Below are 25,680 nucleotides of genomic sequence, written 5' to 3' on the forward strand. Positions count from 1 at the left end.
TTTGCAAGAAAGTTTACATGTATATATACATTCTTAAGAAGTAAGAAGGTTGTACATTTCTGGCAAGATGTGACAATAAGAACATTGTACATTTCTGGTAAATGCACCAGACTCATGTTCTGGTGGCAAAGATTCTTGCTCATTTTCGAACAAATGAATAAAAGTATCTTTCGCGGCGGCTATCTTTATAATGGGGAAAAAAGAATTGGGCATTATGAATATTGATACGCTGTGTGAAGATTCTTGTGCATTTATCCTGAAAATGTATATTCGCTACTTTTTATAGGAGCTGGGGACCGAGAAAAACTCCTCTTTTATATTGTATTTATTAATTGTTAATTGTTATTAATTGTAACTTTGGGTGTGATCCCTGGCTACAGGGAGGTTAACAAATGTTTGTGTATGGCTTCTGACTGGCACCCAAACACTGATAATGACACGATAGGAGGATTGCTAACACAGCGCTAGAGAGCTCAGTGGGTAGAGCTCCAGCAGGTTAAAGTTGAGTCAATTTGTCTTTGTTTAAACCACAATTATTTTCCAACAATAATATATATCAAATATGTAAACAGGTTTACCACTGCAATGCCATCCAATGCCTTTAGTGTCTTGAGATGATAAACGACAAACAACCTGTAATTATCCACTGAGGCTACAGGGTTACCACACAGATCTAAGATGACAAAGTTTGGCAGATTCTGAAAAAGAAGATGTATTAAATAAGTAGCCAGTTTAGCTCTTCAAATCCTTAATGTTGTTTGCAATTACTAACAGACGGGATGTGTGGTTTGATTAATGTGACTAGCTGTTTACCATGTACATATATATACATGTACACGTATTGCACATCCAGGCCAATCAGAAATAAAGGAGAGAGTTAAGGGTACAATCAGACTCCAACTCAGTCAATGGGTTACAACTTATTTGCATATCATGTACACTACATGAGTTTCAGGGTGGCATATAAAGATATACTTTTGTGCATTCAAACTAGTTTATGAATAAGTGCTTCCCTGGGCCCCGGTCTGCCCCTGGTACGTTCAAAAAGCTTTGACGTTATTCCAGGGGCTCACCCAGGTCAGCCCCAAGTGCCCTGCTTGTGGAACGGGTCACTTAGGGCTGGCCCCAGGTGCATGACGTCACAACGAGAGGGTGAGTGATTGTTCGTTTAGCACATCCGGGTGTTCATTATTAACTCTGTAATCAAAACAACATAAATATGCATGTATAATGCATGTACTAAACAATTGATGCATGCTGAGACGGGCGGGGTCCATGGTATTTTTGTACACCCGAGGGAGGAAATGGCACCCGAGGCGAAAGTGCCATTTTCCCCCGAGGGTGTACAAAACTTTTCTAAAAGTTATTTTGTCATCTTCAAACATTATACAGTCGACTCCCGTTATTACGAGCTCGCATATTATGAGGTTCCGGTTACTACAAGGTTTTTTGCCGGTCCCGAACTGCCCCATGCGTGTTTCAATGCATTAAAATATTGATTATACGAGCACGGTAGTAGCGAGAACACGGTTATAACGGGGTACTTTGGGCGACCCATTACGAGATAACATTGTTAAAAACCCTTTTATAACGAGAACAATACAAAAACCAACAAAGAAAATACCTGTACAGACTGTAAAGTTGTTATTTGTGGCTTTTACAAGACATGCAAAAGAGATGTTTTGTTAAGTGGACGCTACCGCTAATCCGAAATCGGGAGTCACGATCGAGTCAGCAATTGCTAATTCCAAACTCCGGACAATGGAGGGATTATGAGGTTTCCATGGTTCAAACAATCCAGAAATCTTTAGAAAAGATACTGTTCCACTGAGTGTAAACGCACATAAGCATTTTCAGAAGAAAGAAACCACCCTCACCTTACACGCAAAACTAGTTGCGTGATCAATATTATTGAATGCAAAGCAATATTTTACCTGGTATCCCACACTGGCAATGAACCATCTAACATGACACAGGTGTTTACCAATGAAAATGAAGATTCTGTTTTTTTTTGGTTAACTGCTAGTTGCAACTAGGTGTATTGCACGTGCACACACATACATGAGGAATATAACACGGAACAGCAAGATCTTCCCTGGTATCTCGCGTTAGCAATGAACCATCTATTATAACATTAGTGGTTACCAATGAAAATTCAGCTTTTATTTTATTGACTGCTACGGGCGAAGTTTTTCACAGCGTGTGCAATACGATTGCAGCAGCAAGATTTTCCCTGGTATCTCGCAGTAGCAATGAACCATCCAGCATTAAATAGGTTTTTACCAATGAAAACCAAGACTCTATTTATTGCATTGGCAATAAACTGCCGGCGACCAAAGTTTTGCAAGGGAAACTTCCCAAATTATGAACGCAAGTTAAAATCTCACACATTTTTTCAATCTTGTGAAATGTTAATTGATTTTAAAATTGAATTTAAAACTTAACTAAATTAGTTAAATAGTTTTATTAGCCCAATTTTGTGTTTGTTTGTGCAGTACATCGCACACTCTACTCTATGCACACAGTAGTCAATTGCAGCTCTGCCATGCATCTGTGTACACACGTGCAGTCGTTATGTCATGTACATGTACGTGTACATGCAAGTACACGTGTTGTGTGCATGCACAGTGATGACGTATGTATCTATATTTAGCGCGCTGCGTTTAAGACGAGATAATACAAGAAAAAAGGGCCAGTTCGGCGGACCTTGTATTAACGGGAGTCGACTGTAGCGACATTATAGTATGCATATATAGGATTTGAGGCATTACATGGTGAGGTATCAATATATATATGTATGGCTTGCGATAACACAATGTGTGTATCTACTTGCCAGGTAGAGTTTATTCTTAGAGAACTGTCTTGCTTTATTCTACTACCGCGGAGTAGATTGTTCGGGTGTTCGGGAGACTTCTCAGTTCTGAAAAGAACTTTCCTGCTTATTAACTTTTACCTGGACGAATGGTATAGAACTGTACTACTGCGGAGTCAGTTCTTGGGTTTGGTCTCAACGTTTGGACTAGCTTGCTCTAGTCATCGTCAGGAGACTTGTTTTAGAAACCCCTCGGGTGTAGTGAGGCGTGTCAGTATGTGGGGGTTGTTCGGGATAGGATAGTGTGCCAAATACTGCTGATGAAATAGCCGATATCTTGTGGCACAGTGTCGTGTCTGTGTATTTCGATAGCTTCCCTTATACGCCTTGTATACCAATGTCTCCCAGGTGCTATGATTCGAGCCTAATTTGTTAATGGTCTCTTTAAATCCAATGATAACAAACAGCATTTTGGGGCTTTTGTCCGCAGTAGGAAACAAGCTCCAGCCCCTCCTTCATTTAATCATGGCCCAAATGTTTTAAGTAAACCTCTTGACATAGCCAATGCTTTTAATGATCACTTTGTTCCTGTTTTCTCTCCATCTGTTACTGTCAGTGATGAACCCCCAAATTGTGATTTTCCTATTCCTGAGTTTTCCTCTGTTCAATTTACCGTCGGTGATATTCGTAACATCATCAAGTCCCTTCCTGTGGGGAAGGCCCCTGGTCCTGATGGTATTAGCGCTGCGTTTTTGCGTAACACTATAGATCCTTTATCACACATACTACATAAAATATTCCAGATCTCTCTTGTCATCGGCCAACTTCCTAAAAGTTGGAAACTTGCTAATATTTCTCCAGTTTTTAAGTCAGGTGATTGTTCCCTTCTAGCTAATTACAGGCCTATTGCCCTCACCTCATTGGTAAGCAAGTTGATGGAGAGAGTATTGTCTAATAGTATGAAGATGCATCTTGGTGACAATGGCCTTTTAAACGAAAGCCAACATGGTTTTGTTGCACAAAGATCATGTGTGAGCCAGCTTTTAAATGTTCACCATGCTTGGGCTTCTGTTCTTGACCAGCGTAGTCCACCCAGGATAGATGCTGTCTTTCTAGACATGTCTAAAGCCTTTGACCGTATGCCTCACCATCACTTGCTTACCAAATTTAGTACTATGTTTAACATTAGGGGTCCTCTTTGGAGATGGGTCAAAGATTGTCTGATCGGCCGTCAACAACGGGTGCACTTTCTTGGGGAAACATCTAAATGGGCCAATGTTCATTCAGGCGTACCACAAGGGAGTGTTCTCGGCCCCTTGCTCTTCAACTTGTTTATTAATGACATTACATTTGGATTAAATTCTAGTTGTGTATTATTTGCTGATGACATATTAATCTATCGATCAATCAAATCTATTAATGATGTAACTGTTTTACAACAGGATCTAGACAACCTATGCAACTGGTGTACCAACAATGGAATGACTTTTAATGCCACTAAATCTAAAGTAATGCATGTCACTAGAAAACGTAATTTGCAGCTGCCCATTTACATGTTAGATCACTCTCAATTATCCATTACTAGTTCATTTAAGTACCTTGGTGTAACTTTAAATTCTCAGCTAACTTGGAATGATCATGTTAAGGATGTTGTTTCTCGTGCAAATAGAATGCTAGGATTAGTAAGGACTGTCGCATTTAAATCATCTGTTAGTGCTAAACTATGTTTGTATAAGAGTCTAGTTCTTCCAATCTTGGAGTATGGGATTCCTGCGTGGCTGCCTAAAACTCAGAGGCGTGCAACTAGATTTATATTAGGTCAACGATTTGGAGAAGTGTCATATACCGACAGACTTTGTGCTTTAAAATGGTCTTCTTTATCAAGTCGCCGTAATTGTTTGATGACCTCATTTGTTGTTAAGTGTCTTTTTTTTACAATTAAATGTGAATCTGTTAATAAGAACATTATTGTTAACCATAGATATGATAGCGTTTTAACATTCAAACATTTATTTGCCAGAACTCAATCTTTGCATCTGAGTGCTATCCACATATTTCCCAGGCTCTGGTCAGCTCTGCCAATCGAATTCCGCAATTGTGCCATTTTAACTTCTCTGCCATCCTTTTTAAAAGCTCTGAAGCATGAAGATAGTGTAGCTACAGTTCATATTTCTTAACTGGTCTTTTGCTTAATCCTTTTACAGTTTCATAACAACTATGCGCAATCCCACAATTTACTTTTAACCTATACTATATTTCAAGGAGTTAAATATTTATGTATATTTATTTATTTATTTGTTTGTTTGTTTATTTATTTGTTTACTTATTTTTGTATTTTTCTATTTATTAATTTATTTGTTTATTTACTCATAAAATTATTTATTTACATATTATTTTTGATGGATTTTTTTCTTTTCTCTTTATAGATTTGGTCACTTAAATTTAATTTGCATTCTACTTACATTATTTAAGTGTTTAGGAATGTTTCTGTTTTTGTTTGTTGTTAGTTTGTTTTTACACTGTGCAAGTTTCTCAAATTTTTCACTCCTAAAACTGGTTCTATCTCAAATAGTCCATGCTTTATATTATTTTTTGTTTCAGTTGCCAAATTTTGATGTACATAGACATGTTTTATTTATAGTTAACTTTCCTATCTTTTTGTACATAAATTGCTTAATACATATTTTATTACTTGTTTTATTACTGGTATTACAACCAGATGTGGGGAGGCAGGTCTATGGACCACAGTAATTATTTTGCTTTTGTTTCTCCTAGCCCATCTGGAAGTATTTTTTGTATTGTCATGTATTGTTGAAATGGCTGAATAAATAATATTAATAATAATAATAATAATAATAATAAATCCAATCTACGACATGGTCTAAATCGGTGGAGTGTTTGACAATGGCAGATTTGTCATATTCCCCTTTGCGGCCGTGTGCTTTGTGTTCTTTCAGCCTAGTAGTGAGGTCTCTACCTGTCTCGCCAATGTACACTTTACCACAAGAACAAGGAATTCCCTCGAGGGTGTACAAAACCAATGGACCCCAGTCACAGCGTGCAACAATTGTTTTGTTATACCTTTGTTTAATTGTTATTCCTCTTCTCGAAGTTCTGTTGTCATCTTCAAACATTATTACAACGGTCTATTCATTGTTTAATAAGCAGACGAACAAGAAACAATTCCTCGAACCCACGGTTATTTCATACACAGCACTGGAAATCGACCAACGCTGGGAACGATCAAGTGTTACCCAGCCCGTTGAGCCATGTAACATGAGTTTTTGTTGCGCGTCACATGATTGGTTCTCAACCAATCAAAATTCACTGTTTGTTACCGAGGTATAACAAGCGTATTTGTTGTACGGCACGTGATTGGTTCTCAACCAATCAAACTTCACAATAACAATAATTAGTTATTCATTTAATTTTTAGGCCCAGTAAATACATTAAAAGATTACAAACAAAATTGAAGAACTAGCGTTATTGTCAGATGTTACACAGGGCCCAATTTGTAACAGTTTTGCTTCAAGTTTCCTCTCGATACCATAGGCAAGATGAAAACATCCACTCAGGGTTCAGCGAATCTACTGCTGAATAGCATCATGAAAATGGGCCCTCACCCACACATCAATTCTCCTCACTAGTCAACTTGATTTGTTCTAAATGTCTGAAATTTGAATTGAATGCAAAGAATGCTAAATACCTTCAGATTGAAGACCTCTCTCATGTTCTTGATGTAATTATTACCAATGTACAACTCCAGCAGTGACAAGACTTGTGCAATACCAGTCAGAGATGAAATCCTGTTATTACTGAGTGCCAGACATTGTAGCTGAGTCAATCTTTCCAACCCTGATGCTTCTATAGAGCTGATGTTATTACAACTTAGGTTCAGAGTGTGCAACTTGCTCAGTTTACCAATACCTGAAAGGAATATACATTGTACAATTATTCTGCATTCAAACATGTGCTACACCATTGGGTGTACAAATCCCATAGATTCCATCACAGTGTGCAACAATTGTTTTGTTATACCATGGTAATAGATTGCAGGACAGGGAACCAAACATCATAAAGTGAAATAAATTATGCTTCTCTATTAAACAGTTCAAACACTTTAACAGACATTAACTCATAATTTTTTGAGCATTAGTTGGGGTTGAGCAAACGAAGTGTGACTATAATGGGATTTGAACCAATGACTTCCAGGATAATGTGCTGGTGCCAGTTAAAGCCTTTACAACCTTTAACTGCAAGTTTACAATACAGATCTAACCCCCATTTTAACTGACAAAAGTGTGAAAGGGGTGAAAATAACTTTAACAAATATTGTAATATGTCATTTCTAGGGTAAACATTTCTGTAGTTTATGATTTTGTTTTGATATATACAGTCGACTCCCGTTATTACGAGCTCGCATGTAACGAGGTTCCGGTTATTACGAGGTTTTTTGCCGGTCCCGAACTGCCCCGTGCGTGTTTCAATGCATTAAAATATGGATTATACGAGCACGGAAGTAGCGAGAACACGGTTATAACGAGGTAATTTTGCGGTCCCTTGGAGACAAAATGTATTGTTTTCAGACGTTTGTAGCGAGGGCCTGGAATAAGTGTGTAAAAAAAGCTTACCTTCGTCAAGGTTGAGAAATGACATGAAGCCCTTAAACCCCATGATCAACACAATAGAGGTGATAATTGCATGGTGCTCGTAGAGTGCCACCAGTCTATTCAACGGACTGGTTTACCCAAGCAGACAATAGAGGGCTTAAATCACGCGCGTGGCTCAAAACCACCAACGGTTTAGTCACTGACGACAATCCTTCTCAATTTCAAAAACATGCCGCTTACTTAATAAATTCATGTCGGCGAACGCACTCGGCAGTATTTGGGGGTTCTAATGATTAATCCTTGCTCGTATCATCCATGCAAAACTTCAAAAACGTCAGCGCTGTTCGAGTTTTTTTTTTTAGTAGAGCCCCTTTTTCAATTAAAAATATTGTTATTAATTCAATAATAACAATTCAATGAATGAAGATTCCTCCGTTTCCAAAAATGTTTTTTTTTTTAAGAAAAGAAAGAAAAAAACAAAGGTTGCCCGTACGGAATATTTAATTCAATCACATCAAAAGATAGAGATGGTTTAAAAGACACAGATACGCAAAGATTTTATTAAATCAATAATATAAATCAAAAAGAAAATTATTTTAAAAGACACAGATACACAAAGATTTAATGAATTAAATACTGTTATAAGAATTAAAAGGAGAAATTGAAAAATGAAACAAAACAACTGGATCGGAACAGCTAAAAAAGGAAACGGCAAATAACTGAAACAAGCTCCTTTATACAATCATCACTCCCTTCAGTCCATGTGCAACGGAACTCCAGAAACATCTCGCTGGTGTCCCACGCTTGACATGCTGTTATCATGATACTCCATGTCGATCACCAACGAAAATGAACGTTCAGTGCATGCATCATGTTCATACCATGCGCTACGCGGCAGAATCCACTCGCTCTGAACGGCAAGTTGACATCTCTTTGCTATATTGTTATCATAAATTGTACAAAATATTACATTTCCCTGATTAATCACTCAATAAAAGACATTTAGCAATGATATTCTTGTGTACAAGATGCTCGTAATTGCTGTTCTGATAAGCAAACAGCTCCGTGCAGGCTAACACAAGTGTATATGCACGTACACGTGTTGTGTACAATGTATATGCACGTACACGTGTTGTGTGCATGCACAATGATGACGTGTGTATCTATATTTAGCGCGCTGCGTTTAAGACGAGGTTCGGATAATACGAGGAAAATGGGCCAGTCCGGCGGACCTCGTTATAACGGGAGTCGACTGTATATCCCATTTAGAAGTCACAACATGCTTGTTTAAACACCATTTTCAGGTGACAAAAATTCATTGTAAAGTGTTTGCGTGACAAAACGAACTTTGAACCAAGGTCAAAATGCATAACATTTTATAGAAAATGTGTGTTTATATCTTTACAAACAAATTAACACATTTTGCATTTCTGATTTTGAATTAAACACAAAATTTTGGTTTACAAAACAAATGTATTTTACATTTTAAGAAACTTAATTTTGTCCCAACCTTTGGCAGTCGAACGGGGGTCAGATTTCGAGCCTCGTCATATTTATAAAGTGACAAACCATGAAAAGGGAAACTAAAAGGGTAAATTTTTAATAACTTGAGGGTTGAACAAGGAAAAAGCTACATGGATATTGACAAAATATGTGTCCAGTGAATAGGGTACAATACAAGTACTGTACTCGCCGCACAAATGTATGATAAGCACACTGTGTGCAGTATGCATTGATATAATGGATACTCATAGCTGACTGCTGCACCATGAACATTTTGGGCGTCATCAATCGGTTAATTTTTGTTTTCAACTTATCTTCACTAATCCTGAATGAATTTTGTTTTCAAAAGTTAATAACTTTTCTTACTTCTAGCAATTTCACATTTCAAATAATTGTTGACGGTCAAATCGACCAATGCATGTTCAAGGCCCACAAACCAATAGTCAGCAATTTATAATAAATTGTAGGAAAATAAGAGCACAAACCAACCTTCTAGCTTATAAATGCAGTTATCTTGCAGAGACAGTTCCTCAAGTTGACTACATTGGTCCAAGCCTTCAATCTTTGTCAAGTCATTATCACTGAATGAAGCCCAGCGTAAGTTCTCTAATCTCTCTAGGTTAGATAGTTTACTGAGGTGTTGTCCATCCAGGTAGAGTGTAGTCACCTGCATTCAAGTCATAACAACTCATGTATGTATACTATTACTGATTTATTTCACAACAAACACAACTCACATGATATTGAATCTGAACGACCACATCATTACCATGCAAACAGGCCAAACCTCCTTAGTCCAAACGCTTGTCCTGAATCATGTGATGTGACTACACTGTCTTTACGCACATATGAAAGCTTACATCACAAAACAAGTCATTGAAACGGACGTTATTAAAATATTAATAGGCCTTGTCAAACCTTAAAGGGGAAAGTACACGTTTGGTAATTACTCAAAACAAATATTAACTTAAAACTGACTTGGTAACGAGCATTGGAGAGCTGTGGATAGTATAAAATATTGTGGGAAACGACTCCCTCTGAAGTAACGTAGTTATTGAGAAAGGGGCAATTTAATTCTCACTCAAATAATAAAAGACTCTTATTCCTTTCTAAAAGCACACAAATTCGTCCAACAAGGGTGTTTTGTCTTTTATCATTTTCTTGCAACTCCGATGACCAATTAAGCTCCAGTATGCAAACCGTATTAGTAACCACAATATATAACGTTTCCGTACTGAATGCTTAGCGTATTGCCGGCGTTCACAACTTTTGTCCTACGATAGTCTGCATATACCGCATATACATGTGTTTTGTACAGCAAAAATTCCTTTTTTCCAAATAAATTCCAACTTTACATCAAATTAAAAATCTCCTCAGGAGAAACTCCATGGTGCAAACGCCACTGTCATATGTGCTTTCTTTAATGAGTTATGCCTTCCAAAAGACAACAAACACGCGCCGGCTCTTCTGGTCGCCGACTGAGATAAAAAGATCCCCCGCACTGCTAAGGTTGCCGCCCTATCCCTTAACGCACACTCAAATGTTCAAAAACAAGATTTTACCGAGTACTTAGTTTTCATGTAAAACCTCCGTAAGTTCCATGCGCGACCTCGCGCATGAACAAAACCCAACCTTTTTACTCAGAAATGGACAAGGATTTGACGGATATAATGAAGGTTTGACAGAATACCCGGCCGTCAATGCATGTATACATTCCTTTAAAGTAGGAAATTTAGTAAAAGTTGTGCCCAAGATGGTAAAAAAATAAACACCTTATTTCTTCACCGATTCAGACGGAAAAAAAAGCACTACGATCTTTCTGAACCTCTCTCTGTCAATAGATGGCAGTATTTTTTCAATTAGAGGTCAAGAGAGGGCGGTATTAATTGCTAACGGTGACCCGATTTATTTATCAAAAAAGTTCAAAAATTGCTGCGCTCGCCGAGTTAGGTCGATAACCATGCTCTCAATCTTTTTGTTTCCCCTGTCCCCAAGCAACTCACCTTCTGCTCCACTCCTACAGCCAATCAGGTTGAGCTTAAGCCAGGACCTTACTGAATTTGCCTCTTGTAGTGCAAGACACATTCCTTATTGTGTAACAACGAGAATGTTATTACAGCAGACTACTTGCTGGTTAAAAATACCCTGTTCCTCAATAGTATCTCAAACATGTCTGCTCCCAGATGAATTAAAAAACATTTTAATTGTTTAGAATCTAAAGATAGCTTTCTAGTAATCCTACATACCTTGCTATACCAGTTGCTGTCATTCTCACTCAATCGGTCTGGTTTATTGCGACTAATGAGTGTAAGCAGCTGTGCACATGATGCAAGACTTAAGCTTCTTGGCCGAACTACATCAGTCCTGGTATGAGCTAGTAATGATACTTGAGATATACGAGATCCAGCTGCCATACGTAAAGCTGCAGTTGCTTCACTCTCAGTCACTGCTTGGCCATCTAGCATTGATAAGGATTTCAGTCTCCCTATGGTACGCAGTCTTAAACCATCAGGCTGCTCAATTCAAATCAAAGTTACAAATCCTTTTGTTAAACCGTCATTTTATTACTATTGTCAAACTGTTCATTTTGATTAACAAATCTTCATTGAATCTGGATTCTGTGCTTATGGAGAGCTGTTGATAGTATAAAACATTGTTAGAAACAACTCCCTCTGAAGTAATGTAGTTTTCGAGGAAGAAATCATTTTCCACTGAAATACTTGACTCTGATTTCGAGACCTCAGAATTAGATTTTGAGGTCCCAAAATCAAGCATCTAAAAGCACACAACCTTGTGTGTCAATGGTGTTTTCTTCCATTACTATCTAGCACTTTCGATAGCCAATTGAGTTCAAGTTTTACCCGGTTTGTTATTTTATGCTATGTTGAGAAACACCAAGTGAGAAGACTGGTCTTTGACAATTACCAAAAGTGTCCAGTGTCTTTAAGATGTATCCTTTGCCTCATACATGTACAATGTTTATACCTACAGTCCATCAACCAATTTGTTTATGACTGTACAGATAACAACAATCATAAAATCAGTTCACTCATGACAGTCAGTACAGGTTTGTAAATAATTGCAACAAAGAGACCAAATGGTTCACAGATTAGTGTGATTAACCCTTTAGCCCACATACCGCCCGGAGGCGCCCTGCGTATTACCGCACATACCGCCCACACTTGCCGCGCAGGTTGACATGGTGTAATTTGAGTTATAAACATGCTATTATAATGCAGCAAACAGCCGTAGATAGAGTGCGATCTCAAGATGACAACAGTCTAAAAAATAGCACATGGTCCACAGAAGAAAAAATGACATAAGGTTCAAAGGTCGAAAGTCCTTTCACAATCAAACAACACATGTATGAGTGGGTGCTTTTTCTGTGTGGAGCCGTACATTTTCTCTGTGTAGCAGGACCATATAGAAGATGTACCACGTACTACGCGTGCATGTACACAGTAATGGCAGTCTCCCGCTTGTTTCACGTCAAACTTTTTTGTGTTTTTACACATGGAATACCGCGATTTGAAAGGATTTTACAAAAGATTTAAGTACAGAAGGTATCTGTATCTGTGTCATTTTCATTTCTGAAGGTATGTTGTGATTATTTTCAACCACTTTTCACAGCTTTGTTTTCATGTCGGACGACAGTAAAGTTGAGAAAACTTGTGTGCACAACTTTCCACGTAAACAAACCTGTACTTGATACACAAACAATGTTTTCAATTTTGTTTTGATCTCTCTTATGTTTCCAACCTGAAAGCTTGAATTAAGTGAGTCAAACAAAGCAACTGTGAAAATCATTCAAAAGATGATTTCATCCTCCACAAAATAAACTCAACATGTAACACAAGAAAATAATCACACACGGACAGTTATCCGATGATTTCTGGATACGGCCAAAAATCGATTGAATTTTCATGGCGCACTGAGGAGCGTATGGCGTTTTGTTTAATGTTGCATGCGTGCTAAAGGGTTAATGGAGTATTTGATGTTCAGGTTACTCACCTTCTGCCAGCTGTTGTATCTCAAGTCTAAACACACTAATCCTGGTGCATGTTTACGTAGAATAGATAAATCATCTTTTGTATTGCTCAACTCATTCCAGCTCAGATCAAGAGTCTTTAGTTTACTCATGCCCTGTTATAACAAATGATAACACATGTCCAGAAATATACACAGATTGAGTGCCCCGGATGAAGTGCAAGTTGTATTTTCAAGACTAAAAAGCAGTGTTATTCCATAGCCTTTGCAAGCACACCATGAGATAACAACAAGTATAAATAATTGTAAATTGCATAAAGCTATTTTTCAGTCTTTAAACCCCTTGCATATGACATCGCACTCTCAAGGAGACAGATCATTGGAGGTTCGCTGTTCTTTGTGCGTAAAGTCATGCGCTTCAACTCGGCGTATATGTATTGTTTCGGGTTATGCAAAGGGGTCTATTGATTTATATGGCACCTTGTACAGTTTAAACTATTTGCCTTTCATTTTAGTTCTATAAGGTCAGAAAAAAATGAGAAAATTATGTGGCCAACTTTATTTAATAATAAAAAATAAAAAAAAAATACATACTCTGAAAGCATCCAGCGTGTACAACTTGTTGAAACTTGCATCAATGTACTCCAGACTTGCCTAATCAGAAATTGAATCAATTGCTACGTATTAATTTAAATAAAACAGAATTATTAATGTACATTTCAGCACTTCACAGCAACCTCACTGCTAAATACTGGATAGTCTCAATAACTTAACAGTTACTCTAATACTTAATTGTGGTTACAAAATAGACCCAGAAGTGGCTGACAGACATTGCTACAATGAACCATGTCAGGTTGTTTTATACATTTCATTGAAAAATCTTTGTAAAAAAGCTCTGGAACAAGACATCTCAAAACAAAAGCTAAATCTGCACTTCAATTGAGTCAAAATGACCTTCTTTTGTACAAAGTGTTGTGTCTTTCACAGGCATCTTTTTCATCCCCAAAAGACTGAAGAAGTTGTTCTATAATTCTTACTAAATCTACTTTAATATGACATAAAAGAAAACATTCTGAAGTAGTAACTGAGTCAGGCCTGTATGCTTCGTTTTTGAAAGGGCAAGGGCACCAAGGCATTTTCTCTCTGGCAAAGGGCACCCTATAAGGAAATTGTAAATTTCTACTGGAGCATTTCAAGGTCACCAAGGCAATGGCATCGGGCAACGGAGGTAATCGCCTCCGTTGCCTCCGTGAATTATCAGGCCTGCTGAGTAATGGACAAAAATAAGAGGGTGATAAAACTTAGGCTAACCAGTAAAAAGTGCTTCTTGAAATGCTGTACAGACTGGTAAGCAAAGCGATAGGATATAACACCTTATGATGTGTACAAACATGTTTGTTGTATACCTGAACTGTTAAAACTGAACATCAGGAAAACTTGGACACATTATTTCAAGCCTCCAACCAACTTATCTGGCACTTGGCACCTGCAGGCAGGATGTGTGCAGAAAATGCCCAGGCTCCAATTTTGGAGATTTAACAACTTCATTTTAAGCTTTAGTCACACCAAACTAGTTCTCAAAACCTGTCTTAGAACATGTCCTAAAAAAATATAAAATGGGTTGTGGTCTGGCTAGAATAGACTGTTCCATTTTAGCCCGCACGCAAGTGCTGCAAGCTGTCGGTGGCTGTGCCGCCTTTGCTGGGTCGCGGTAGGACGGTGTTTTGTACAAGAATTTATTTTAAAATCTTTGTCTTTTTGACTATTTATTTGAATTAGGTGTCCTTCTCAACAATTTACATAATTTCTGTGTTGAGACAGCATGACACAACAATGTATAGAACACAATCCATAAATATTTACTACCAATCGCAGAGATGTCAACATTGAACTTTAAAAAAGAGTAGCATCTCCCAAAAGTTAAGGGGGAGCGTGGCTTGGGCTCCCTAAACCGATCTTTCTATTACTCTCTACAATGCTAATTAGCTCATTTTCAGGCATTGTCGTGAAATAACAATTACCTCTGTATGCACCACCAGAACAGCTACAAATGTTTATAATGGCCAGTGAAAAAAAAATCTGGGGAAAAAAAAAAAAAAATCCCTCATCTTCTGACTTTGTTTCAAAAAAAAAAAAAACATAACAAAGGGTGGCCTTACTTAAATGTTTTTCGTTTTAATGGTCAGAAATGCAGCAAGCTATTGGGAGAAGAAAAAAAAAAAAAAAAAAAAAACGTGTCCGGATTTTGGGCAAAAAATACGTGTCCGTATTTTGGGCATTGTCTGGACATCGGCGCTACATTACTAGTAAGAAAACATGGAAACTGTCTAGCTTAGACCTCACAGGCCACTCAGTTGAAGGTATTTTTGTTCAGAAGGTCTCCTTTTTTGTCGCCATTATTTCTTACTTTTTGTGCCAAGCTTCGATGAAGAACATGTACAGACAGCGCGGGCACAATAATAGTGGATACATGAGGAATGAGGTTACTGTGACACGTTAGCTCACACACAACCTCATTCCCCACGCACGTGTGCACTATTCCCCATGGTGTAATAGAGATCAATGGGTACGATCTTGCAGCAATGCACTAGCGTAAAAATACTCACCGGCCAGCCAGCGGGGGAGAGGGCACGCAACAATCATTACGTCGAGACACGTATATTGGTCGAGTGAATTCGCCGCTATTATTCAACACTGCGTTCTAAAATTAAAAGTGTTTTTTCTTTTCTGTTACAATTATTTTGATATTTTTCTTAATTTTTATTTCCACTTAATAGTTCATTCGTTGTTTGCATGTGTTGTACGATTTAATACAATTATATTGGGCGGTTGTTTGGCGTGTTTTATTGAGTATTATCGTAGCGTCGTAGTCACGGCTCGAAAACGTATTTGCTACGCCCAAATCGTGTATGTTGGTATCTCTGCAATCGGCAATTGAATCCTAAAAACTGTGCAGAAATTAATGTGAGTTAAGTGTGAGAAGACGGCAAGATGCAGAAACTGTTAGGGTCCCTTAAATGTGTTACATGTATATTGGCATGGTTTTGGGACAGAATTTCAGTACTTACTTTCTATGTAATAAGTTAATTCTACATAATTTTGTCATACTGTCCTGTCAAGGAATGTGTGGTAAAAACTGAGGAAGACAATTAATTTGCTGAAAGTTAAAAAGACAATGGTCGCACAGGCTTTGGCTAGATATCGTCTATAATACTACTACAGTTACTTTTAAATCTGGTAAAATTTATGTAGGAGAATAAGAGTTGAGTTTGTCTGTGAACAGGATAAACAAACTACAAACTGACCCGGTCTGTGGGACACGACAGCACGATACTTCTACAGTATCCAATTGACGCTTGACAACACCACATCCGGCGATTCCGTTTGTAGTTCATTATCTCATTTTAAGTACATTGCCACTCAGACTAATTGCATGAAGGAATGGTCGCCTGGAAATTTTGAGCGAGCCCAAAGTTCTGGAGAACCATTCTCAATCAAACTAGTCCGAGCCTGAAATTCTGAAATTCATAAACATACCATAAAATGTTGCTACTACGTCCACTCAAATTACACAGTTTAAGCCCGTTCGGATACATTTTGCAGAACGTAGCGAGAACAACTTTGGTGTGATGGGGCTTTTAGTAATTAACTAGGTTATTAATTTTAATATTGACATCCAGATAAACGTTAACATGTAATTTGTAGGTTTACCATATGTGCAAGATCCTCCAACTTGGACAGTTCATTGAAACTGACAATGAGTTTCTGCAGTGATGTTAGCATAGCCAAGCTCTTTAATTTAGTTAATCCATTGCCATGTAGATTCAGCACTGTGATTAAGGTCAGGCAACTTGCAGCTCCTAGCCTTAGTAAAATATCTTCAGATAATGAGACCAGTCTGATTGGAGAAAAGACAAATTAAACAAAGCAGAATGTCTGTAAGTAGTAATATTTTCATTAACATTAATTATCTTTTGCCATACAAATAAAATTAGCATTTCAACTCAACGATTCAATCAGTATGCTTAGATTGTCATATGGAGTAAATCATTATGTTTCAATCTGGATCAATCTTTGAAGCTGATAAAGTGTCATCAGTTTCAACAAAAAAGGTTCATGCATGTCAATTTTCAACTGATTACGCACTAAAGATAATACCTGGAAGTATGCTCATGGTCTGGTGTTCATTTTCAAAGACTAAAATTTACAGGAAGAATGCGCGATCAAGCTGAAACTTTGCATATTTATATGTCGGGACGTGTCACAATCAAAATTGGACGTACTTTTCTAATGACATCATCTTGCGAATGAGCTGAAACATTATTAAAGCAGGGTTATGTGTTACATCTACACTTTGAGGTCACATCACAGTGAGGTCATCATGATGTCAACTACTTTTGTTTATGTACACAAATAAATGTGCAGTCAAACTGAACCTGTATCCATGTCAGGTTGTGGTCCTGTTAAAACCACATTATGAAATATGACACATGCTAACACCCTAATGGTGTGGTTTTCAAAAATACATATTTTCTTTTGTGTAACTCGAATCTTATGCGTTCCTGAACACCTAGTGTTTGACAGGTGACAAGCACCCAAGCTTATACTATAACTATTTTCTGTCACTGCCTTTCAAGCTGGCTCGATCTGTGCTTTGTCTGTGCTGTGCCATTTTGATAGCTTTTGAGTTGGGGCCTTATATTAACAACCCAGATGTTATGACATTCTTAGTGAGCGAGAGCTTTGATGTATTAACGTGCACATATAATTGCTAAATAATTAGACATGACAATTACTATGGCAAGATCCGAAAAACAGAGATCAGTACTCTTATAATGAACAAATGCAATCAAGCATTGGTTGGTAAACATGGAAAAGATCTTGTCAAGAAGTTTGAAAATTCAACAAACATATTTCTGAGACTTCCATAACCTGATGGTGGGGTGGTACATAACAGCAATTTGGTTGACAAATCCATCAAGACATTCAACTCTTAAAGTTCAAATGTCTTACAAGACTTACTTGAAGCTTTAAATTTGAAGCTTAAATTCCAACCCCCCTGCCATGTCTAGTCAATCTAAGTATTGCTTGTGTGTATCCATTTGGGTGCAAGTTGACCCATAAGACTGCATTATCATCTTCACTCAGCCATGCTTCACAGATCCCACTGATATTCAAGTTATTATCCAGTACAAACTCAATTAATAGCATTGGTTTTATTTTTGGACTATTCTGCCATTCAACATTACAAATGTCACTATACTTTTGTCCGCATGGGTGGCGACCAATCTGTCTTGAAATTATTCATGGAGGAGACACATCAGGAAGTCATGTGGGGTCCGGGGCCCCGCTTTAGGGCCCCAAGAAAGTTTAGGACGAACATTTTGTTTCAATTTGTTTTTTGTTTTCAAGATAACAGGTCTTATTAAAATGGTAAATGCTAATGGACCTTTGTGGCACTCCATATACAAGTGATTGAATTTGTGATAATTCTCCATTGGTAGAAACTCTGCAAGATCTGTTGGTCAAGGTAGCTACTAAACCAGGAAATTTCATTTTTCAAAAGACCAATTAACTTTACTAAGCCTCTATAAGAGAATCTGGTGGTCGACAGTGTCAAAAGCAGTGCTAAAATCAAGGAGAACGAGAGAGACACCTTTGTTGTCACAAAGTGCCAATATTGTATAATTGTTTATCAAATGAAGTACAGTCTCAGTACTGTGACCAGATCTTTTTGCAGATTGGTTTGATTTCCATAGAGTATGATCATCCATGTGTGCAGTGATGTGGGATATCACAACCTTCTCAATGACTTTTTAGAAAGAAAAGGTAGATTGGACACTAGATGGTAGTTAGCAAGTAAGCAAGTAATAATTATTATTATTATTATTATTATTATTATTATTATTATTATTATTATTATTATTATTATTATTATTATTATTATTATTATTATTATTATTATTATTATTATTATTATTATTATCAGAAGAGAGTTGTTAGGACCTTTAAAGACCATGTTGGAATAATGTTGAGACTGCATGATTACACGATTTCTTGTAACCAGTATGTTGCTGGTGCGCACAATAGCAGTGTACTTCTGTGTAGCATTGGTCATTACCAGTTCACTGCACAAGCTTTTCACAGGCATGGCTTTTATGAGGGATTAAAAGATTAGTGACTTGTTCTTAAACAGCTGTTTAAGACCTAGTAACAACTCTATAAGTACCATTCGTAAATGCCCATTTTTCATAAAAGAGTATTAATGTCAGAAAATGTATAAGTTAATTCTGATGTTATCAGGCTGCGTTTTCATAAGGGTAAAAACTGCATTGACGCTCAACAGTTGTGCGTACGCGCGCCAGCGTCAATAGATGTTTTATTAGGTACCAGTATGTATTGATTGCGTTACGCATAAATTAACAACACTTGTTCTAAAGCTGGCGCGGTTTTACTGTATTTATATCACAAGTTTATTTATGTCCACGTGATGCCCTCGCGACCAATCAGTATGAATAAACTGTCCAGGTATTTATGAATAAATATTCACACTCTGGTCTACTTAGGCAATTTGTGCATGTTTCCACTTCAGCTGGATGGCAAAGTTCAGCTTTCTCATGGGTTGATTTTGAAATTAATGCACCACACAGTATCAATACTCTATTTCAACAGCAAGCTGGGCGTGTTCACAAGACAACTGAACAATCAATAGCATTGTGTATGTTATTGTTACATTTCTTTGGTCTTTATCAAGATGACCAATATGTATGTACCTTGGTCTGGGTTTGATATGAGGTTCCATCTGTAAGACATCTTCATCAATATGTGCATCCTGATGAATGGCTACAGGCATCTTACGTTCTGCTGACTTAGCTTCATATAAGTCAATCAATGGTGAAGGAGGTTTGTCCTGCATAGAAAAGTAGATTAATAATTCACCATGTTTTAATAATAAACTTATTTTAAACTTGCTGAAAGCAGACAGAGAGCAAACTGCATCGCTGTACATGTCCATCAGTAGTTACCTGGAGGCGCAGGGTTGGGGGTTGTGTAGCGGCAGGAGCAAGGCAGGTACACTACATTTCCAATGTACACCCCCCAACCCCACACACAAATTACGATAGTGTCCCAGCCCAAAAATGATTAACTACAAGTAGGAAGGCCTATATCTTAAATAAGTTGCCTGTCTTAATATACAATATTGTTAAAAATGCTTGTCATTGCATAAGCTTGACCCCATCATTGACAACCATAGCCCTTATCCCAAGCCCTGCTGTCAATAGAAACTTGCATTTACGATCATACCAGTTGCATATATACTTAAAGGAACATTGCAGAACTGGTTTTTGCTAACAAAACAGTTGCTAGCAGTGTAAGTACTTCATGTAATCCACCATATACAGATCTTTTTAACAGATCTCAATATGTGTCCATAGATGGTACTAATTCAAGTACCAGAATCCTAACACATGGCATACCTCAAGGATCAATATTAGGACCATTACTTTTTTTAATATATATTAATGATTTCACACAATCCTCAGATGAACTTTCTTTTATATTATTTGCTGATGATTCAAATTTATTTTATTCCCATAGTAATCTTAATTACCTCATTAATAAGGTCAACACTGCACTAATACATGTCGCAAACTGGTTCAGGGTCAATGGACTGTCTCTCAATATTGAAAAATCCTATTTCATGTTGTTTAGCAATACTGCCAATGAAATTCCTTGCGATGTTAAAATTGTTAACACTGTTATTAAAAAAACTGAGTGTTCTAAATTTTTGGGGTTATATATTGACGCGGGATTAAAGTGGGATTCTCATATTGACCAGTTATGTAAAATAATTTCTAGAAATTATGGGGTGATTAATAAGATCAAATTTCTTGTACCAGCAAAAGTACTAGATTCTCTTTATAACACATTAATCGGATCGTATCTTAATTATGGTATACTGACATGGGGAGGTAGTTCAATCAACAAACTGAACAGAATTCTCCTCCTACAAAAACGGGCTTTACGTACCATTAATTTTGCTGATTTTCGTTCACATACAAGTCCCTACTTTACTAAACATAAGACTCTTAAAGTCAAAGACATTTATTATCACCAACTTGGGTCCCTCGTGTATCAGTCTACCCGTAATACTTTACCATCCTCAATTAATAGTATATTTACACACAATCATGAGATTCACTCACACTTTACTCGTCAAGCCTCCAACCTTCATATACCATATACCCGTACTTCTCTTACTTATAAAACAGTTAAACTTGAGGGACCCAAGCTCTGGAACTCGCTCAACTCTCAACTTAAAGCCTCAAAAAGTCTTTCTGTATTTAAGCGTAAATTTAAGTGTACTTTGTTGAATTCATATTGTTGATAGATAATGTCTTTCCTACATTGTAAATCTAAGTGTACTTTTCAATGAATTCATATTGTCAGTAGATGTTGCCTTTCTTACATTGCTGACCCGTCTTTGTTTGTCTTTGTTTGTTTTGTCCATTGTTCGTTGTTACAGGTAACTACTTTCATTGTTAGCAGATTGTGCATTGAGCCTTTTTGAGTACACCTGTCCTTTCCGGGACATGTTTCCTACCTGGAGGGGTATCTTCTTCTACAATACATCAATTTAAATAATTATCGGCTCAATGCACAAGCTTGCTCAGGGAACCATACCCTTACAAGCCTTGCTTCTGTATGGGTCCCCCACAGTTTCACGAATGGCAATGCTTATTATTCATTTAATTAATCTTATCAAACAACTATTTATTTGTTTATTTCCAACTAACACATTGCCTATGATTTGATACTGATTGTGATTTTGAAACTGTGGAAATAAACTGATTGATTGATTGATCGATACATAAACTGGCAAACCTGTAGAAGTTTGAGATGGATCGGCCATCTATGTCACGAGAAAATAAAGAACAACCGATTACACATTTTGCATGAATCAATTTAAAACAAAATGCTCACTGAGTGATTAACTCCAAACGAATATAAGTTTTATGTATTTCTCATCAAATACATGTATGACGATTCGGACAAAAGTATTTCAAGGAATGTTTTCTACTTTCATCACCATTAGACTGTGTAAGTTTTATAAAAATCTGTGATCTTAGACAAGTTTTTTTTCTAATCAATTCTGTAATGTTCCTTTAAAACATTCCTTTAACCCTTAAGCACACATACCGCCCCGAGGCGATTACAACGCAGCAAACAGCCGTAGATACATGTAGAGCGCGATCTCAAGATGACAACAGTCTAAAAATAGCACATGGTCCACATAAGAAATAATGACGAAAGGTATGTTGTGATTATTTTCAACCACTTTTTGTAGCTTTGTTTTCCTGTTGGACGACAGTAAAGTTGAGAAAAATTGTGTGCACAACTTTCCACATAAACAAACCTTCACTTCATACGCAAACAATGTTTTCAAATTTTCGTTGATCTCTCTTATGTTTCCAACCTGAAAGCTTGAATTTGGTGAGTCAAACAAAGCAACTGTGAAAATCATTCAAAAGATAATGTCATCCTCTACAAAATAAACTCAACTTGTAACACAAGAAAGTAATAACACCAACAGTTATCCGACAATTTCTGGATACGGCCGGAAATCAATTGAATTTTCATGGCGCACTGAGGAGTGTACGGTGTGCGTGCTTAAGGGTTAAAAAAACCATGTGAACATTGCCAATTCACTTATTAATGACAAATTATTTCAATCTAAAAAGCTACAATGGAAAATCAAGTTTAAAACTAGACATTAGGTGTTTGTGAACAAACACAAAGCTGTTCCGTGTTCTAATTCTTATGCTTGGATTATGTGCTAAAATGAACAAGGAGTCTATAACTGAAAACAAGTTTGAACATGTTGAATAGTAAATTATTTGCACCGCTGTGTTCGTCCTGGGCTCCGGTCTCTACATGGATTGAGGACTGGGTAGAAAAGGTTCTAAACGTAGAAACCAGAACCGGGAGCGAAAAGGGGTAGGGTGGGTGGGGTAAAAACCCAAAACCCAAATACAAAAAAGGGGGTCCGCCGGACAGTCCCACCGCTATTGACGCCCTCACCTTAGCCCAGCCAGAATCGCGACTGACAAAGAGTCAGTCGCCCTCAATGCCCACAGCGGTGCAAATAGTAAATTATTTGCACCGCTGTGTTCGTCCTGGGCTCCGGTCTCTACATGGATTGAGGACTGGGTAGAAAAGGTTCCTCACCCGCACCCAGGATCCGCACGCCACTGTCCCCCACTTTCCCCCCATCTCTCATCCAACTCTCACACCGTCGCTGCCTGCCCTGCTAGAGATTTAAAAGCCTTCTCAGCCTTGAAGCCGGAGTTTAGGGCCGATAGAACTCCCCAGCCTGGTCTGCTGGCGATGGCCGCTCCTTTCCTTCATCCTCAATGGCCTTTCTTATTAAAAGAACCGTGGTGCGGCGCCTGGTTACTCTATCCATCTATCCAAGTGTGGTGTCTGTGTCACCCATCCGCAGTGATCCATCACTTCCTGGTCCGTGGCTCCCTGCAACCGCAGAGTGGCTGCTACTCCCGCCCTTCCACCGTAGGGTCTTAAGACGCGGTCACCCGGATCTGTGATCCGGTGTAGATGTCCGTATCCCGTGCAAACCTGACCACGCCTTCCAAAGCCCCTGCCGGGTCCATTTCACTATATAATTGGGGATTACAACGAGAGATGAGCCACCTTGCCACACAGTTTGGCCAATAGTGTGGCTGAGAAGAAGATCTCCGCCATAAATCTTAGTGATTTCACTGGTCTTCGTTCACCCTAGGTCTTCCGACCTACCTCCTGCCCACCATAGGCACAAGAAGAAAGCCAAGTCCCTGTACAACATGAACTGCCCCACGAAGTGTACATGGTCGGTCTCCTGAAGCTTTGTTATTCACTTCCTGATTTCGTTTGCGAGCCACCTGATCCTGTCCGAGAAAATGGGGACTGCTTGTATGGGCGTCACCCGGGCTTGCTCAAGCCTCGTTGCCTTTAAATATTTCCGCACTCGAAAGGAAATACAAGGGTTGCCCCATTGTGAGTTCTGCCGCCAAGGAAGTGTCTTTCCACCTGTGTTGAAATAGGCCCTGAGCGGACCAATGTATGAATCGACTGTTCCGGCTGAAAGATGTCGCTCACACCCAAAGCCAAAAGGTCCACTTTTTCCAAAATTTCCGCAACCCAAGGCATGAACCTGTGTTCGACACTTTGAGTCTCGATCCGCTAAAAACTTAGCCACACCCTCTGGGGTCGCTGAATCGAGCCCTCGCCGTCAGTGAAATAGCCTGAGCTATTGATTGCTCCAAAGAAAGGTCGACAAACTGCTTATCAAACTCCTTTTCTGCGTATTGAATGTCAAACTTGTCAAAACGATCGTCCAATTCTTTAAGACTCTCCTTGACCCGGTCGAGCTTGAGAGACAAGGAAAGGAAAGGAAAGAAAACAGTACGGTTACCAAAACCTGTTTGGGGTAAAAGGAACCTGAGCGAAATATCTAAATCCACGTGCACTCCGGTACGCAAGACCAAAACTGACCTGAGTCATCTTTGCAGTCGTCTCTGTGATTTCATACTCCCCCAAACCGTTAAATGAACCTGACCTACTAGGTCTGACTGAGTTATACAATCATTGGAGAGAAAATACAAACTTTATCCCCTGACACTTGGTTTACAAACGTTTACCGCTGAGGCAAGAACTCTCAGCAACTCCTCTACTCCTGCACCGCCAGCCTTGCTGATGTCGTTTACACCTCCGTCTAGAACCGCCAACTCCGGCTTCTTTGCTCGACAGGGCTCTGCCAAAACGCTGCACAAGACTCCCAATCTTGCTCCGCCATTTACCCTCAACCTGGCAACCAGCAACGCTGGCCAACCAAATCCCCTCATACCCTTGAACATCAAATCAGATACTAGAAGCACTGGGTGTTGAGCGCAAAACGAACCTCCCTCGAAATCCGACCATCCGCAGGAAAACGACACTCGCATGCCATTTTTTCCATATCCTCGCCTTGACGGAAATACCAGGACGCCCGTCTGACCGAGTTCCGCTCTAGGCGCAAAGACCGTGTCGCAAAATACACTAAACGCGGCCAACAGGACCTTGGATGGTGGTGCTTCGGCACTACTATTGTCACCGACACACTCCCCATTCGATGAAAAGCTTGATCAGAGCTGGAATGAGCACAAAGGGAGGGAAAACATACAGCTGCTCACCCTGAGGGCATGACTGTGCAAACACGTTTACCCCTGACGAGCCTGGAACTGGGAATCTTCCTTTCGGAACATTGGAGAGCAGTGTCGTGAGACCCCATGAAAACCCCGAACTTCCACCGAGCTCCCTTTGCAGGAAGTGCCACATCGACGCTGTAAGACGAGCGCCGTTCTAGAAAGCTCCCTGTATGGAAAATCTGCCTGGTTCTCCCCACTTGGGACCCACTCCAACTTTAGGCCGAAATTAGCTTCTAGGAGAGACTTTGTGAATCTACCTGCACATCCACTCTTCTGTCCAAGAGTGTATATATTTCTGACAGCAAAACAAAATACAAAGCCAGTGCCTCTTTGTTACAGATGTCTGTTATAAATTGCACATTAGATGACCAATAAACGCCGAAGGTGATGGCGTTTTGACCGGGAAGCGACAAATACCCACCCCATTTATGATCAGAGGCATCTGACGCCAACCTTACTGTCACTGGTGCCGCTCTTTCCTCCATGGGATAGGCTCTGAAAATGAGTCAACAAAACGCCAAAA

General features: G+C 38.7%; 1 protein-coding gene across 2 annotated transcripts in view; it reads right to left on the bottom strand.

Moving 5' to 3' along the window:
• Positions 1-25,680, bottom strand: part of LOC117288054 (leucine-rich repeat-containing protein 9-like) — a 77,979-nt gene that overhangs the window by 20,803 nt on the left and 31,496 nt on the right. For both annotated transcript variants that reach the window (XM_033768755.1, XM_033768747.1), the window contains exons 15-22: positions 19,686-19,822; positions 16,624-16,810; positions 13,507-13,566; positions 12,937-13,068; positions 11,172-11,438; positions 9,415-9,592; positions 6,519-6,739; positions 579-698 (exon numbers count right to left, since the gene is read on the bottom strand). In XM_033768755.1, coding sequence (XP_033624646.1) covers positions 579-698; positions 6,519-6,739; positions 9,415-9,592; positions 11,172-11,438; positions 12,937-13,068; positions 13,507-13,566; positions 16,624-16,810; positions 19,686-19,822 — 1,302 coding nt within the window. The remainder of the gene's footprint in view (positions 1-578; positions 699-6,518; positions 6,740-9,414; positions 9,593-11,171; positions 11,439-12,936; positions 13,069-13,506; positions 13,567-16,623; positions 16,811-19,685; positions 19,823-25,680) is intronic.

This window comes from Asterias rubens, chromosome 1, assembly GCF_902459465.1.
Source record: "Asterias rubens chromosome 1, eAstRub1.3, whole genome shotgun sequence".
Lineage (NCBI taxonomy): Eukaryota > Metazoa > Echinodermata > Asteroidea > Forcipulatida > Asteriidae > Asterias > Asterias rubens.